At 46.4% G+C, this 13,979-nt stretch overlaps 1 protein-coding gene across 1 annotated transcript; it reads right to left on the reverse strand.

Annotated features, from left to right (window-relative positions):
* Nucleotides 1-12,010: 12,010 nt before the first annotated feature.
* Nucleotides 12,011-13,726, reverse strand: LOC137527405 (piggyBac transposable element-derived protein 4-like). Its single transcript, XM_068247917.1, has one exon. It carries the CDS (start codon nucleotides 13,724-13,726, stop codon nucleotides 12,011-12,013), a length of 1,716 nt encoding a protein of 571 aa, XP_068104018.1.
* Nucleotides 13,727-13,979: the final 253 nt, after the last annotated feature.

Consider the following 13,979-nt stretch of genomic DNA (forward strand, 5'->3'; position numbering starts at 1 on the left):
TGTTTGGGTTCGAGTCGGTTCGGCCGAACGTCGTCCCGATGTTTAGCATGTTCGGGCCAAATTCCGAACCCAATGCAAGTCAATGGGGATCCGAATACTTCTGCTTTGCATGCCAGAAAAACTATAAAAATTGTGTGCGTGGGGGGGGGGAGGGGCAAATTAGATCCTGGAAAGCTGTTGTAGTACTACAACCCTAACCCTAACCCTATCATGATAACCCTAACCCTAATCCTGAAAAGCTGTCGCAGTACTACCAATGGGACCGGCAATGCTAACCCCGCAGCACACAGGATGGAAGAGGAGGTGCAAGAGGAAAAGGCCCCGCTTTGAGACACAACCCAGGCCTTGCGTGAGGCCAAATTGGATACTGAAAGCAATGCACTTTGTCGCGATGCATTGAAAAATATAATAAAATTGAAATATTCCTGAAAATGGCACCAGCAACGCTAAGCCAGCCGGTGCCATTTTAAGGAATATTTCAATGTTATTATATTTTTCAAAGCATGGCGACAAAGTGCATTGTTTTAAGCATGCAATTTGTCCTCATGCCAGGCCTGGTTTGTGTCTCAAAGCGTGGCCTTGCTCTCCTGTGCCCGCTCTGCCATCCCGTGTGCTGGCTATGCCAGCACACAGGATGGCAGAGCGGGCACAGGAGAGCAAGGCCACGCTTTGAGACACAACCCAGGCCTGGCATGGCAACAAAATGCATGCGTACAGCAAAGCATTTTGTCGCCATGCAGTGATAAATATAATAGAATGAGATATTCCTTAAAAAGAGAGCGGAAACGCTAACCCAGCACACAGGATGGAAGAGGAGGTACTACAGGAGAGCAAGGCCACGCTTTGTGACACAACCCAGGCCTGGCATGGCGACAAAATGCATGCGTACAGCAAAACATTTTGTCGCCATGCAGTGATAAATATAATAGAATGAGATATTCCTTAAAAAGAGAGCGGCAAAGCTAACCCAGCACACAGGATGGAAGAGGAGGTACTACAGAAGAGCCAGGCCATGCTTTGTGAGTGACACAACCCAGACCTGGCATGGCGACAAAATGCATGCGTAAAGCAAAGCATTTTGTCGCCATGCAGTGATAAATATAATAGAATAAGATATTCCTTAAAAAGAGAGCGGCAACGCTAACCCAGCACACAGGATGGAAGAGGAGGTACTACAGGAGAGCAAGGCCACGCTTTGTGACACAACTCAGGCCTGACATGGTGACAAAATGCATGCGTAAAGCAAAGCATTTTGTCGGCATGCAATGATAAATATAATAGAATGAGATATTCCTTAAAAAAAGAGCGGCAACGCTAACCCAGCACAGATGTTATGGTGCTGGGTCGTAGGGTGTTGCGAAGTCGTTTCCAATCCACGATTTATTCATTTTAATTTGTGTCAGACGGTCTGCATTTTCTGTGGAGAGGCGGTTACGCCGATCTGTAACGATGCCTCCGGCAGCACTGAAACAGCGTTCGGAGATAACGCTGGCTGCAGGGCAAGCCAGCACCTCTATTGCGTACATTGCCAGTTCGTGCCAGGTGTCTAGCTTAAAGACCCAATAGTTAAAGGGGACTGATGGATTGTTGAACACGGCTACGCCATCTGACATGTAGTCCTTGACCATCTTCTGCAGGCGATCGGTGTTGTAGGTGGAACTGGGCGAATGATGTTCTGTGGGCTGCTGCCTGGGTGTCAGAAAACGTTGCCACACCTTGGACACTGCCGATACCATTCCCTTGTGGGCACTAGCTGCAGCTTGTGTTCTTTGCTCCCCTCCTAGTCCTGGGTTAGTGGAAGTCAGTCTGTTGACGTGGCTGGAGGAGGATGCAAAACTCCTCAATAATTTCTCCACAAGGGCCTGCTGGTATTCCTCCATTTTGATCTGTCTGACACTTTCTTCAATCAGTGTGGGAACATTTTCTTTGTAGCATGGATTCAGAAGGGTATAAACCCAGTAATCCACGTTGGCCAGAATTCTGATAATGCTTTGCCTTTCAGTAATTGGTGCATTTTCATTATCCACTGCCTGTGAATCTGGGCACAAGATTTGTGGCTGTTCCATTGACCTCTCACAGATGGCAGTTTGTGCGGGTGCGAATAGGTCCTCCAAATAGCCCAATGTGTTGTACAAGAATTGTTCAGACTCTGTATTTGGTTGTTGTGTGCATGTTGTAGCTGCTGGTTGTGTCACCTTTGTGCCCACTGGCTCCATATAACTGGCAGAGGAACTCGTGCCTGACAAGGATGGGCTGGTGCTTAACACGCTGCTGGACACTTGAGAGGTCAACCAATTCATTAAATCTTCCCGTTCTTGTGGATTAGAGAGGTTTGTGTTTTGACTGGGGCAGATGGGTGGCTTCGAGGGGGTTTTGTTAGGTGCGCCACCACGCCCTGTACGTGAACCATCAGGGGAAACACCTCTTCCCCTGCCCCTCGCTCTTTCACTGGATTTCTTCATAGTAGTCATTACTTAGTCGTTACTTGTCAAAAAGATTAAATATTTTTTTATTAAACAATATGCAGCAAAAGTCACTGAAAATATGTGTGGATTGGTGGTACGCAAGTGATCCCACTTGGTGGCACTGAAAGTGTTTTTTTTATAAACAATACGCAGCAAAAGTCACAGAATATACGCGTGGATTGGTGGTACGCAAGTGATCCCACTTGGCGGCACTGAAAGTGTTCTTTTAATAAACAATACGCAGCAAAACTCAGTGAAAATTCGTGTGGATTAGTGGTACGCAAGTGATCCCACTTGGCAGCACTGAAAGTGTTTTTTTTTAATAAACAATACACAGCAAAAGTCACAGAATATACGTGTGGATTGGTGGTACGCAATTGATCCCACTTGGTGGCACTGAAAGTGTTTTTTAATAAACAATACGTAGCAAAAGTCACTGAAAATACGTGTGGATTTGTGGTACGCAAGTGATTCTACTTGGCGGCACTGAAAGTGTTTTTTTAATAAACAATACGCAGCAAAAGTCACAGAATATACGTGTGGATTGGTAGTATGCAAGTGATCCCACTTGGCGGCACTGAAGGTGCTTTTTTAATAAACAATACGCAGCAAAAGTCACAGAATATACGTGTTGATTGGTGGTACGCAAGTGATCCCATTTGGCGGCACTGAAAGTGTTTTTTTAATAAACAATACGCAGCAAAACTCAGTGAAAATTTGTGTGGATTGGTGGTACGCAAGTGATCCCACTTGGCGGCACTGAAAGTGTTTTTTTAATAAACACTACTGTTAGGCTTGGTGGTGTATTCTCCACAGTCAGCATGCAACGCATGAGCTGACGTGAAGGAGGTACACACACTAGCACAAGGAAACAGGCTATCCCTACTATAGTGGAGGGGAAGACTGACTCCAATAGGAGATTGTGGCGCACAGAGCCGGTGCAGATTCGACAGCCACAAACAATACTTTTGCTATAACGTCTCAGCGCAAAGTAGCGCTGAGCGCATAAACCAGAACTGAGGAGATCAGGACAGGTAGACAGAATGAACGCTTGCTTAACTAGCCTCTACTTAGTGACAGCAAGCGTCCACAACAAGACAGACTGGAATGAGGCAGCCAATGCGTTTGCAGCGATGGCGTGCCTCACAAAGACAGGACAGGATAGTCAGGAAATAGCAGGATCAAGATAGATGAACGTAACACAGACAAATATACAATAAGTATGTTTTACTAGCATATTTCAATTACAGCTATCAATGAAACTATTTGTAACGTCTGACTAACATATGTATATATCGGCAATGAACCGATATATGACATAAGCAGGAACACTGACTAGGACTGGAGCAACACAGGGAACAGGACTCAGAAGGATTCGCTATCTCTTCGCAGAGATGAACGCAATCCACAAACGGTAACAGAACAGGATTCAGAAGGATTCGTTATCTCTTCGCAGAGATGAACGCAATCCACAAACAGAACCAGGAGCAGGATAACTAACTCAGCACGGGTGATCACGATACACGCAAACTACCAAAACGTGCTGGAACTGCCTGAGCTGCAGCACTACTACTGCCAGCAGCACCTGCTGCAGCAGCGATCATGACAGTACCCCCTCCCTTAAAGGCGGATACCAGACGCCTCTCAAAACTGACATGCCCAAGGAGACAACCTAACTGATAATTCATGATGACCGGGACAGCCCGGCAAGACCAAATTCCAGAATCAGTCATCACAAGACTGGACCCATCAGAACCAGAACCTACAGATCCATGCCCATCAGTACTACAAATCTCAGTGTGACACCCATCAGAACCATGATTTCCAGAAGAAAGCCCCCCGAAGCTCTCTGAGCGATACCCACTGCCTTCCAGGGACCGTCCAAAAATGCCAAAGCCTTTGCAATGCCCACCGGAACTGTCTTTACCAACACAAAACCCACTGTTGAACCAGTCCAAGGTACCAGGACAAGCTTCCTCAGAGATCTCCCAGAACACTTTGAAGCTCCAAAGAGATCCCAAAAGGTCAGAACACCCCTTAGGCTCACATGGAGAACTATCAAGAACCCCCATGGAACCTCTGGCAATTCCCGAGTCAGGGTTACAAGGACAAACATCAAGATCAGGGCTTTCAGGGACCAGAACCATCTCTGGGCATGCAGGCAGACTGGCAACATCAGAACATGTCTCCCCTAAGGAAGCATCTGAGTACGCTAACACCTTAGACACACTTGGGCATTCTGGCACACAAAGCACATCTGGGCACACTGGCACAAGAGAAACCTCTGGGCATGTCAAGGAACTATGAACCTCAGGGTCAGTCAAGATAGGACCGAAACCAGGACTGGACAAAAATTCATCATGACTAGACTTCACAAGCACTGGACTCTCACTAAAGAATGCAGGAACAGACTTGGATGTCGCTGATTCTAGCAAGGTTATTAACAAATCAGGTTCAGGGGCATAAACAAGACAGGACAAGTCTTCTGATGTATGAACTGAGCTAGATAGGGATTCCACAACTTCCTCTGGACTGGACAGAGACTCATCTAGTACCTGGGATTGGGGCTCCAAAGTAGCTGCAAAACAAGTCAATATTACAGCATTCCCCACTGAACTGGGCAAATCTGAGGAATTCACTGGACAGGAAGGGAACTCCGGAATCTCTGCCACACCGGCCAGAGAATCAGAATTTTCCAAGATACAAGGCAGGGTTTCAGGAACGCTTACTAAATCAGACTGAAATTCTGAGACTTCTGTTATTTTGACCAGAGAATCAGAATTATCCATGTTACAGGGCAAGACTTCTGAAACATTCAGAGGACAGGGCTGGAGTTCCTCGGCTGTTACAACACTGGAGAGGGACTCAACAATATTGGGTAAATCAGACTGTGTACAGGGCAAGGTATCTAAGACACTTGCTGACAAGGACAATATTTCAATGACTTCTGCTTCCTTAGACAAAGATTTATCAAGTTTATTTAGAGTGGACTTTAATTCTAAGACAGCTGCTAAACAAGTGAATATTGCTGCAACACCCACTGAGGTAAGCAGTGCCTCAGAGTCTTCTGCTAGAGGGTTTGAAGTATCCAAAGTACTGGGTGAAGCATAGGACTCTGCGACCCCAGCTTCACTGGACAGGATCACTGAACAGTCCAGATTGCAGGGCAAAACCATGGAAGCACCTGCTGGACAGCATAAGGATTCTGTGACCTGAGCTTCATAGGAGAGATCTACTGCACAATTCATGGTACAGGGCAAATTTACTGGAACATTTTCTGAACAAGGGAATAATTCTGTGACCTCAGGTTCACACAGCAGATGCTCTGAGCTATTCACGATACAGGGCAAATTTACTGGAACATTTTCTGAACAAGGTAATAATTCTGCGATTTCAGGTTCACATAGCAGATGCTCTGAGCTATTCACGAAACTAGAGCGAGGTGTAGAAACAGGAAGATCAAGACACAATGTTTGCGCATCTGAATCACCATTCATTTGTAAAATTGGGAAATTCAGATGCTGGGGTTCTGAGGTTTCTAGGCAGGATTGCTGGGACTCAGAAGATAATGTAATGCATCTATTGGCATCTGCTGGATCAGACAGGAGTTGAACTTTATTAACACAGGTAATTTCTGCAGAAGTGTTTGCAGAGGCAGGCAAGATTTTTCTGATGTCTGTTTCACTGAACAAAGAGTCATGAGTACTGGCTAGGCTGGACTCAGAAGTCAGCAGGACCTCTGTATTCTCTGCTGAGAAATTTGCGCAGGGCAAGGTTAAGAAAGTATCAGTGGCTTCTGTTTTACTGGGAAGTAACACTGAGTTATCCATGGTACAGGGTGGAATTGCAGGAACTTCAATTTCACACAAAAAGAGCTCCGAATCACCTGCTGAATCAGCCAAAGGTGCTGAAGCAGGCGGGTCAGAACGCCAAATTTGCGAATTCAGAGTCACATAAAAATCATCCAAAATCAGTTCCCACACATCAATCAATGGAGCCACAAAGTCATACCTACACACACCAATCTCTATTAGGTTATAGGCCGACTTAATGCATGCATTCAATACGAATTCACTTTTTGCACTGTAAAATTGACAAAATGAACTTGAATCATTCTTCCATTCACAGACCAGGGCTTCCATCTCTCCCTTCTCGAATGGGGGATCCCATGCATACTTAACAGCTAAACATTCAGGCTGATCACAGTTTGCAGATATGATTGTGGCAGGGACATGTATTGGGTTAATTAGCAGGTGATTGGCAGATTCCTTATTCTTAAGAATCTCCAATACCTGTAGCAAGTGTTGAACTGTAGTGTATGCAAACTTCCCTTGCTTCACAAATAAGTTGATTTGTTCAATACTTTGTAATATCTCCTCATAATCATACTCAGATAATTCTTTTAAACAAAAATCTTTATTTTCCCTAGCCAGGGATGAAAGTTCATTAGTAGTTTCACAAGTCCATTTAACTCCCCTAAAAGACAATTGCATTTCATTAGCCATTAATGGCAGAATCTCATTACAGGTCTGATGCGCAGTCGCTAAAGATAACGACTCTGCAGATCGGACAGGTTTCTTATAACGTTTGCGTTTGGCCTTAGACCCTGCTGCCTTTGGTGATTTATTCAAAGCTGCAGGAAAATTATCAGTAATACTCTCTGCTTGCTGATCATTTTTGCAAGCAATTGAAGGAGCAGCTGATTGGCCTGCTGCCAGGAGTTCATTAAAAGGGTAAGGCAAATTAGTTTTGCGCAGCCAGTTATGGATCACAAACGCTAGAAATTCCAGCGGTCTCTCTTTCAAATTGGTATGATCGAGGACATCAAAAGCCCACTGAAACAATTCCCCTTTAAACAAAATATAACTTAGCTGGAGTGCCCAGGTTGAAACAGGAGTCGCTTGGAGATCGGGATTGGCCAGGAACCTGGCACATTCAGAGAAAAACTCATTTTCTGTTTCAGAGTTAAGTTCTTCAAATTTCTTAAAGGAACAGGAACCATAATTAACAGTGTCATACTTTCTGGGAATCCACCCCACAATGGGGATTGGTAATGGGGTTATCATAATGTTAGGCTTGGTGGTGTATTCTCCACAGTCAGCATGCAACGCATGAGCTGACGTGAAGGAGGTACACACACTAGCACAAGGAAACAGGCTATCCCTAGTATAGTGGAGGGGAAGACTGACTCCAATAGGAGATTGTGGCGCACAGAGCCGGTGCAGATCCGACAGCCACAAACAATACTTTTGCTATAACGTCTCAGCGCAAAGTAGAGCTGAGCGCATAAACCAGAACTGAGGAGATCAGGACAGGTAGACAGAATGAACGCTTGCTTAACTAGCCTCTACTTAGTGACAGCAAGCGTCCACAACAAGACAGACTGGAATGAGGCAGCGAATGCGTTTGCAGCGATGGCGTGCCTCACAAAGACAGGACAGGATAGTCAGGAAATAGCAGGATCAAGATAGATGAACGTAACACAGACAAATATACAATAAGTATGTTTTCCTAGCGTATTACAATTACAGCTATCAATGAAACTATTTGTAACGTCTGACTAACATATGTATATATCGGCAATGAACCGATATATGACATAAGCAGGAACACTGACTAGGACTGGAGCAACACAGGGAACAGGACTCAGAAGGATTCGCTATCTCTTCGCAGAGATGAACGCAATCCACAAACGGTAACAGAACAGGATTCAGAAGGATTCGTTATCTCTTCGCAGAGATGAACGCAATCCACAAACAGAACCAGGAGCAGGATAACTAACTCAGCACGGGTGATCACGATACGCGCAAACTACCAAAACGTGCTGGAAAGCTGACTAACTGAACACAGGACATAAACAATTCGTGTACGTATACATCAGCAACACTGATGTATCAATGTAATACGAATACAAGGAAAATAATAAATGTGCTGGTATGCATATATATTGGCAATGAACCAATATATGATGCAAAGACCTGCAAAGTATCTTTAGAACAAGAAACACGATCTGGGGCTGAAGCAACAGCAAGACAGGCTTAAACTGAAGCTATGATAACCCGAGGAGTCCTGCAGGAAGCAGATCTTTATACTGAGGTCATCCAATGGGAGCAGACATGCAGATTCCCACACAGGTGAATGATAATCAGTCACAAGCTGACAGCAGGGAAAGACAGACAAAGCTATGCAGCTTGCATGGAAAGAGATCAGAACTGCCTGAGCTGCAGCACTACTACTGCCAGCAGCACCTGCTGCAGCAGCAATCATGACAAATACGCAGCAAAACTCAGTGAAAATTCATGTGGATTGGTGGTACGCAAGTGATCCCACTTGGCGTCACTGAAGGTGCTTTTTTAATAAACAATACTCAGCAAAAGTCACTGAAAATACGCGTGGATTGGTGGTACGCAAGTGATCCCACTTGGCGGCACTGAAAGTGTTTTTTTAATAAACAATACGCAGCAAAAGTCCCAGAATATACGTGTGGATTGGTGGTACGCAAGTGATCCCACTTGGCGGCACTGAAAGTGTTTTTTTAATAAACAATACACTGCAAAAGTCTGTGAAAATACGTGTGGATTGGTGGTATGCAAGTGATCCCACCTGGCGGCACTGAAAGTGTTTTTTTTAATAAACAATACGCAGCAAAAGTCACAGAATATACTTGTGGATTGGTGGTACGCAAGTGATTCCACTTGGCGGCGCTGAAAGTGTTTTTTTTTAATAAACAATATGCTGCAAAAGTCACTGAAAATACGTGTGGATTTTTAACAGCCCTGTGGGTGCTGCAGCTGCTGTCAGTGGTGAGGCAAGAGGCTGGGGCCCTGTGGCTGGCAGTGAGGCCCTGTGGGTGCTGCTGTCAGCGGTGAGGCTGGGGCCCTGTGGCTGGCCTGGCTAGCAGTGAGGCTCTGTGAGTGCTGCTGTCAGCTTGAGGCTGGGGCCCTGTAGCTAGCAGTGAGGCCTTGTGGCTGCTGCTGTCAGCGGTGAGGCTGGGGCCCTGTGGCTGGCCTGGCTAGCAGTGAGGCTCTGTGGGTGCTGCTGTCAGCTTGAGGCTGGGGCGCTGTGGCTGGCCTGGCTAGCAGTGAAGCTCTGTGGGTGCTGCTGTCAGCTTGAGGCTGGAGGCTGGGGCCCTGTGGCTGGCACTGGCAGACAGTATGCTACGCTATGCTAAACTCCCTACATACCCAAAGCTAAACCCCAAAGCAAATGGCGCCGATCATGCGCGTTCGGGTATTTATGCACCCGAACACGTGACCCGCTCGGCCAATCACAGCACGAGACGCGTGTTCGACCGAACGTACGGCCACGTTCAGCCAAACGTACGGCCAAGGACAAGTTCGAGCCGCATGGCCAAGCATCCATCATGGACACTGAGGTGTCCGGATGGTGTTCGCCGCGAACTCGAACACCACAAAATTTGCCGAATCCCGAACAGTGGCGAACACTGTTCGATCAACACTAGTGGGGGGCGACTTAGTCTTGGGGCAGGCAGTCACACGGCGTGCAGGCAGAGATGCTGTGTGTGAGGACTGACTTAGTCTTTCGGGCAGGCCTGACCATGCTTTGCAGACCACGTGGTCAGATCTCAGATGGACCCTTGACCCAATGCTGTGTGCCTGAGATGACACCACTTGCCTTTCAACATCACGGTACAGTTTGGGTATCACCTTTTTGAGAAATAATTGTGGCCTTGTATCTTCCACTGTAGTGTGTGGCATTGCTTTTGTGTGCTGCTTTTCCTTAGGTGGTCAACCCATTGCAGTTTGTGCTTTGTCATCATGTGCCTTCGTAAGGAAGTCATCCCTATGGGGGTCTTGGTCTTTCCACGGCTCAATTTTTGGTGGCAGAGAGTACAGATGGCATTGCTCTCATCTGAGGCAGACACACAAAAAAACTTCCACACCGCTGAGCCCTGGGGTGATGGCACTTTGGTGGTGGCGGCCGACTGAGTGCTCAGTGGGGTATCAGAATCAGAGCAGGAGGAGGAAGATATGTCACGCTTCCGTGCAGAAGCTGAGGAAGATGAGGTGTTCTGTGTTAAATAGTCAACTACGTCCTGACAATCTCTGCTAGCAGCGGCCTTAAAAATTCAGGAATCCACCTGGAGTCCTGGACCCTGTTGGTGGTGGCGGAGAAGGCAGCCTGCAGGCTGAGATGCTGTGTGGGGAGCGACTTAGTCTTGGGGCAGGTACTGAACACTTTTGTGACTTAGTCTTGGGGCAGGCAGTCACACGGCGTACAGGCAGAGATGCTGTGTGTGGGGACTGACTTAGTCTTTTGGGCAGGCCTGACTGTGCTTTGCAGACCAGGCATCTGTGGTCAGATGGACCCTTGACCTAACGCTGTGTGCCAAAGGTGACACCACTTGCCTTTCAACATCATGGTACAGTTTGGGTATCGCCTTTTTTGAGAAATAATTGCGGCCTGGTATCTTCCACTGCGGTGTGTGGCTTTGCTTTTGTGTGCTGCTTTTCCTCAGGTGGTTATCCTATGGCAGTTTGTGCTTTGTCATCATGTGCCTTTGTAAGGTAGTTGTCCCTATGCGTATGCAGGTCTTGGCCTTTCCACGGCTCAATTTTTGGTGGCAGAGAGTACCGATGGCATTGCTCTCATCTGAGGCAGACACACAAAAATTTTTAACCCTGGGATGATGGCACTTTGGTGATGGCTGCCGACGGAGTGGTAAGTGGGGTGCCAGAATCAGAGCAGGAGGAGGAAGATATGTCACGCTTCCATGCAGAAGCTGAGGAAGGTGAGGTGTTCTGTGTTAAATAGTCAACTACGTACGCATATGACAATATAGGGGGCCGTTGGCACGTGCCTTCTTCTGAACACTGTACTTCAGTTGAGAGCCGCACCAAATCACAACAGCACAACCTCAAACAGACCTGCCGGGTGCCCTGCCTCTGGCTCTGCCTCTGCCTGTTGTTTTGTCCATATTGGGGGGGGGGGGGATGAAGTGAAAGGTATGCACTGACTTGACTAATACAATCTGCAATCACACAGATGCAGTGAAAGGTATACACTGACTGCTGGTATAACAATGTGCAGTCACAAAGGTGCAATGAAATGGTTGCAGTGACTGCTGGTATAACAATGTGCAGTCCAGTGCTGCTCGGATACCCCTTTTCAAAATCCGGATCCGATTCGGATCCGGATACCCAGATATCTGATCCGGGTCGGATATCCGAGTTCAAAAATTTCCAATCCGAATCCAAATGGGATATCCGACCCTATTATCCGGCGAATTCGGATATCCGGATAGAAAACCAAAGGTGGCCTTTAACCTCCTGGGCGTTTCAATTCTCCCTTAATTTCTGTCCAAAAAAGTCTATGGAATTTTCCAATGAATTTTTTTTTTAATATTTCAGGCCTGTAACTTACCAAATCATTAGCAAACAAGGTTCTAGTGCTTATCCTAAGCATAATAAAATAATAAAACATGAAAATCATGGCAAAAAAAAACCATTTAATAGTAACAATACGTAAACAAAACATCTTAATTCAGATCAAGCAGCAGTTGCAGCACAAAAAGTATTGAAACATCAATACACTTCCTGAGTATGAAATATTTTAAAGCAAGGGACAGCACAAAGTCCTACGTCACATTCAGGGCAGTAAAAACGCGTCTCCTTGCGCACCTTTTTTCCATTCGGCCCCCTCTTAGAGCAGCACATCACGCACATGCGGGTAGGTGTTGCTTTGCGCTCAGTGGGTGGCACATGCTCTACAAAATGACGTCCTGTTAGTCGCACTGGATTTACGACATAGGAGGCACGACGTCCTGGTCTATTCGCCTCAGATTGTGGTTGCTGATGTTGTAAGCATATTTCCTCACAAACCTTCAAAATGTAGTCAAAGTGAGGAAGAGGCCTGTCATTTTGTTTCTTGTAGAGGACATAAGAATTCCAAAGACACTGCTCCACCAGATGTCTAAAGATTTTCTTGTAATATTTGCGCTGCTGTTTGCGCACAACGGGGTAGAATGTTATGCACTGGTCAGCACGGTCCACCCCACCCATTGTCTGATTATAATCCAGAATGACCTGGGGTTTCTGGATTGTCTTCCCAGCACGATTCTTGGCTGCAGCAGTGTCAGTGTTATGGACTGTTGACAAAACGGAAACATCTTTCTTGTCCTTCCAGCGGAGGGCCATCAGTTTACCCTTCTGCCATGCTGTGATTTCCCCTGGCTTCAGCTTCTGAGCTGAAAAGGCTGATGGCAGATTGCGACGGTTAGGCCGGACAGTGCCATATGAATCAGTCTTGTGTCTGATGAGGTGTTCATATAGTTCAGGGGAGGTGTAGTAATTATCTGTGGTCAGGCAATATCCCTGACCAAGAAGCGGTGAAATGAGGGAGAGGACAGAGGCAGATGCAAGGCCAAACTGGCTGTAGCTGGGGTCAAATTGTGTGCCTTTACCAGTGTATATAATGGCATTCCAAATATATCCGGAATTAGATTTGCACAATTCAAACGATTTTATCCCAAATCTGGCATGCTTGGAAGAGATATACTGTTTCCAGGCAAGTCTCCCCTTATACGCCATTAGGCTTTCATCTACGCTAACGTCTCTTTCTGGAACATACACGGACTGAAATTTGCGTATGACCATTTGAAATAGGTCGTAGATCTTCCACAGTTTGGGGGCAGGATGGGTGGCCTCATCAAAGGTCTCATTATTCATGAAATGCAGGTTTTTCATGATGAGGCTAAATCTGTTTTCTGACATGACAGTCGCAAAAAAAGGTGTAGCAATCAGTCGGTTGGTGCTCCAATATGATGTCTGGCGGGGTTTCCCCACAACCCCTTGGAGGATGAGGATGGCCAGGAATAGCCATATATCATCATGGGTGACTGGTTCCCACCTTTTTCCCCTAGCAAACCTCCTGAATGGACCAGGCTGCTGTTCCGCATAGCGGTTGGTCTCCTCCACTATAATTTGGATTATGGCCTCGTCCAAAAAAAGTTTCAAATAGGCCAGGGGGTTAGGATCACAGGGAACTTTTTGGCCGGGTTCACCTGTAAATGGGAATCGCGGGGGGGCAGGATTATTCTGGGTAGGTTCTTTAGCGATCCATGTGCGGATGCTCTCAACCTCTTCAGTGAAGTCATCGCTGTCAGACTCTGAGTCAGATGATGACATGTTCGCCACATAGCTGTCACTTGAGTCTGAGAATAACAGCTGCTCATCCTCGCTGTCATCAAACTCCTGCATCAGGGTTCGCGGGGAGAGGCGTCTACGGGAGCTGGAAGCCATTACAGGGCAAAACGTAGTCGTTATTCGGAGCAAGGGTCAATCCAGGTGGCAATCAAAGCGTCGTCGTTATCCAAAAGCAAGGGTCAAATCCAGGCGGCAATCAAAGCGTTGTCGTTATCAAAAAGCAAGGGTCAAATCCAGGCGGCAGTCGATAGAGTAGTCGATAGTCCAAGCAAGGGTCAAAACCAGAAAAATCAGCAGAAATATCAGTGCAAGTGTCACCAGCAAAATCCAAACAGCAAATGGTGTTTTT

This window comes from Hyperolius riggenbachi, chromosome 8 (genome assembly GCF_040937935.1).
Source record: "Hyperolius riggenbachi isolate aHypRig1 chromosome 8, aHypRig1.pri, whole genome shotgun sequence".
NCBI classification, from domain to species: domain Eukaryota; kingdom Metazoa; phylum Chordata; class Amphibia; order Anura; family Hyperoliidae; genus Hyperolius; species Hyperolius riggenbachi.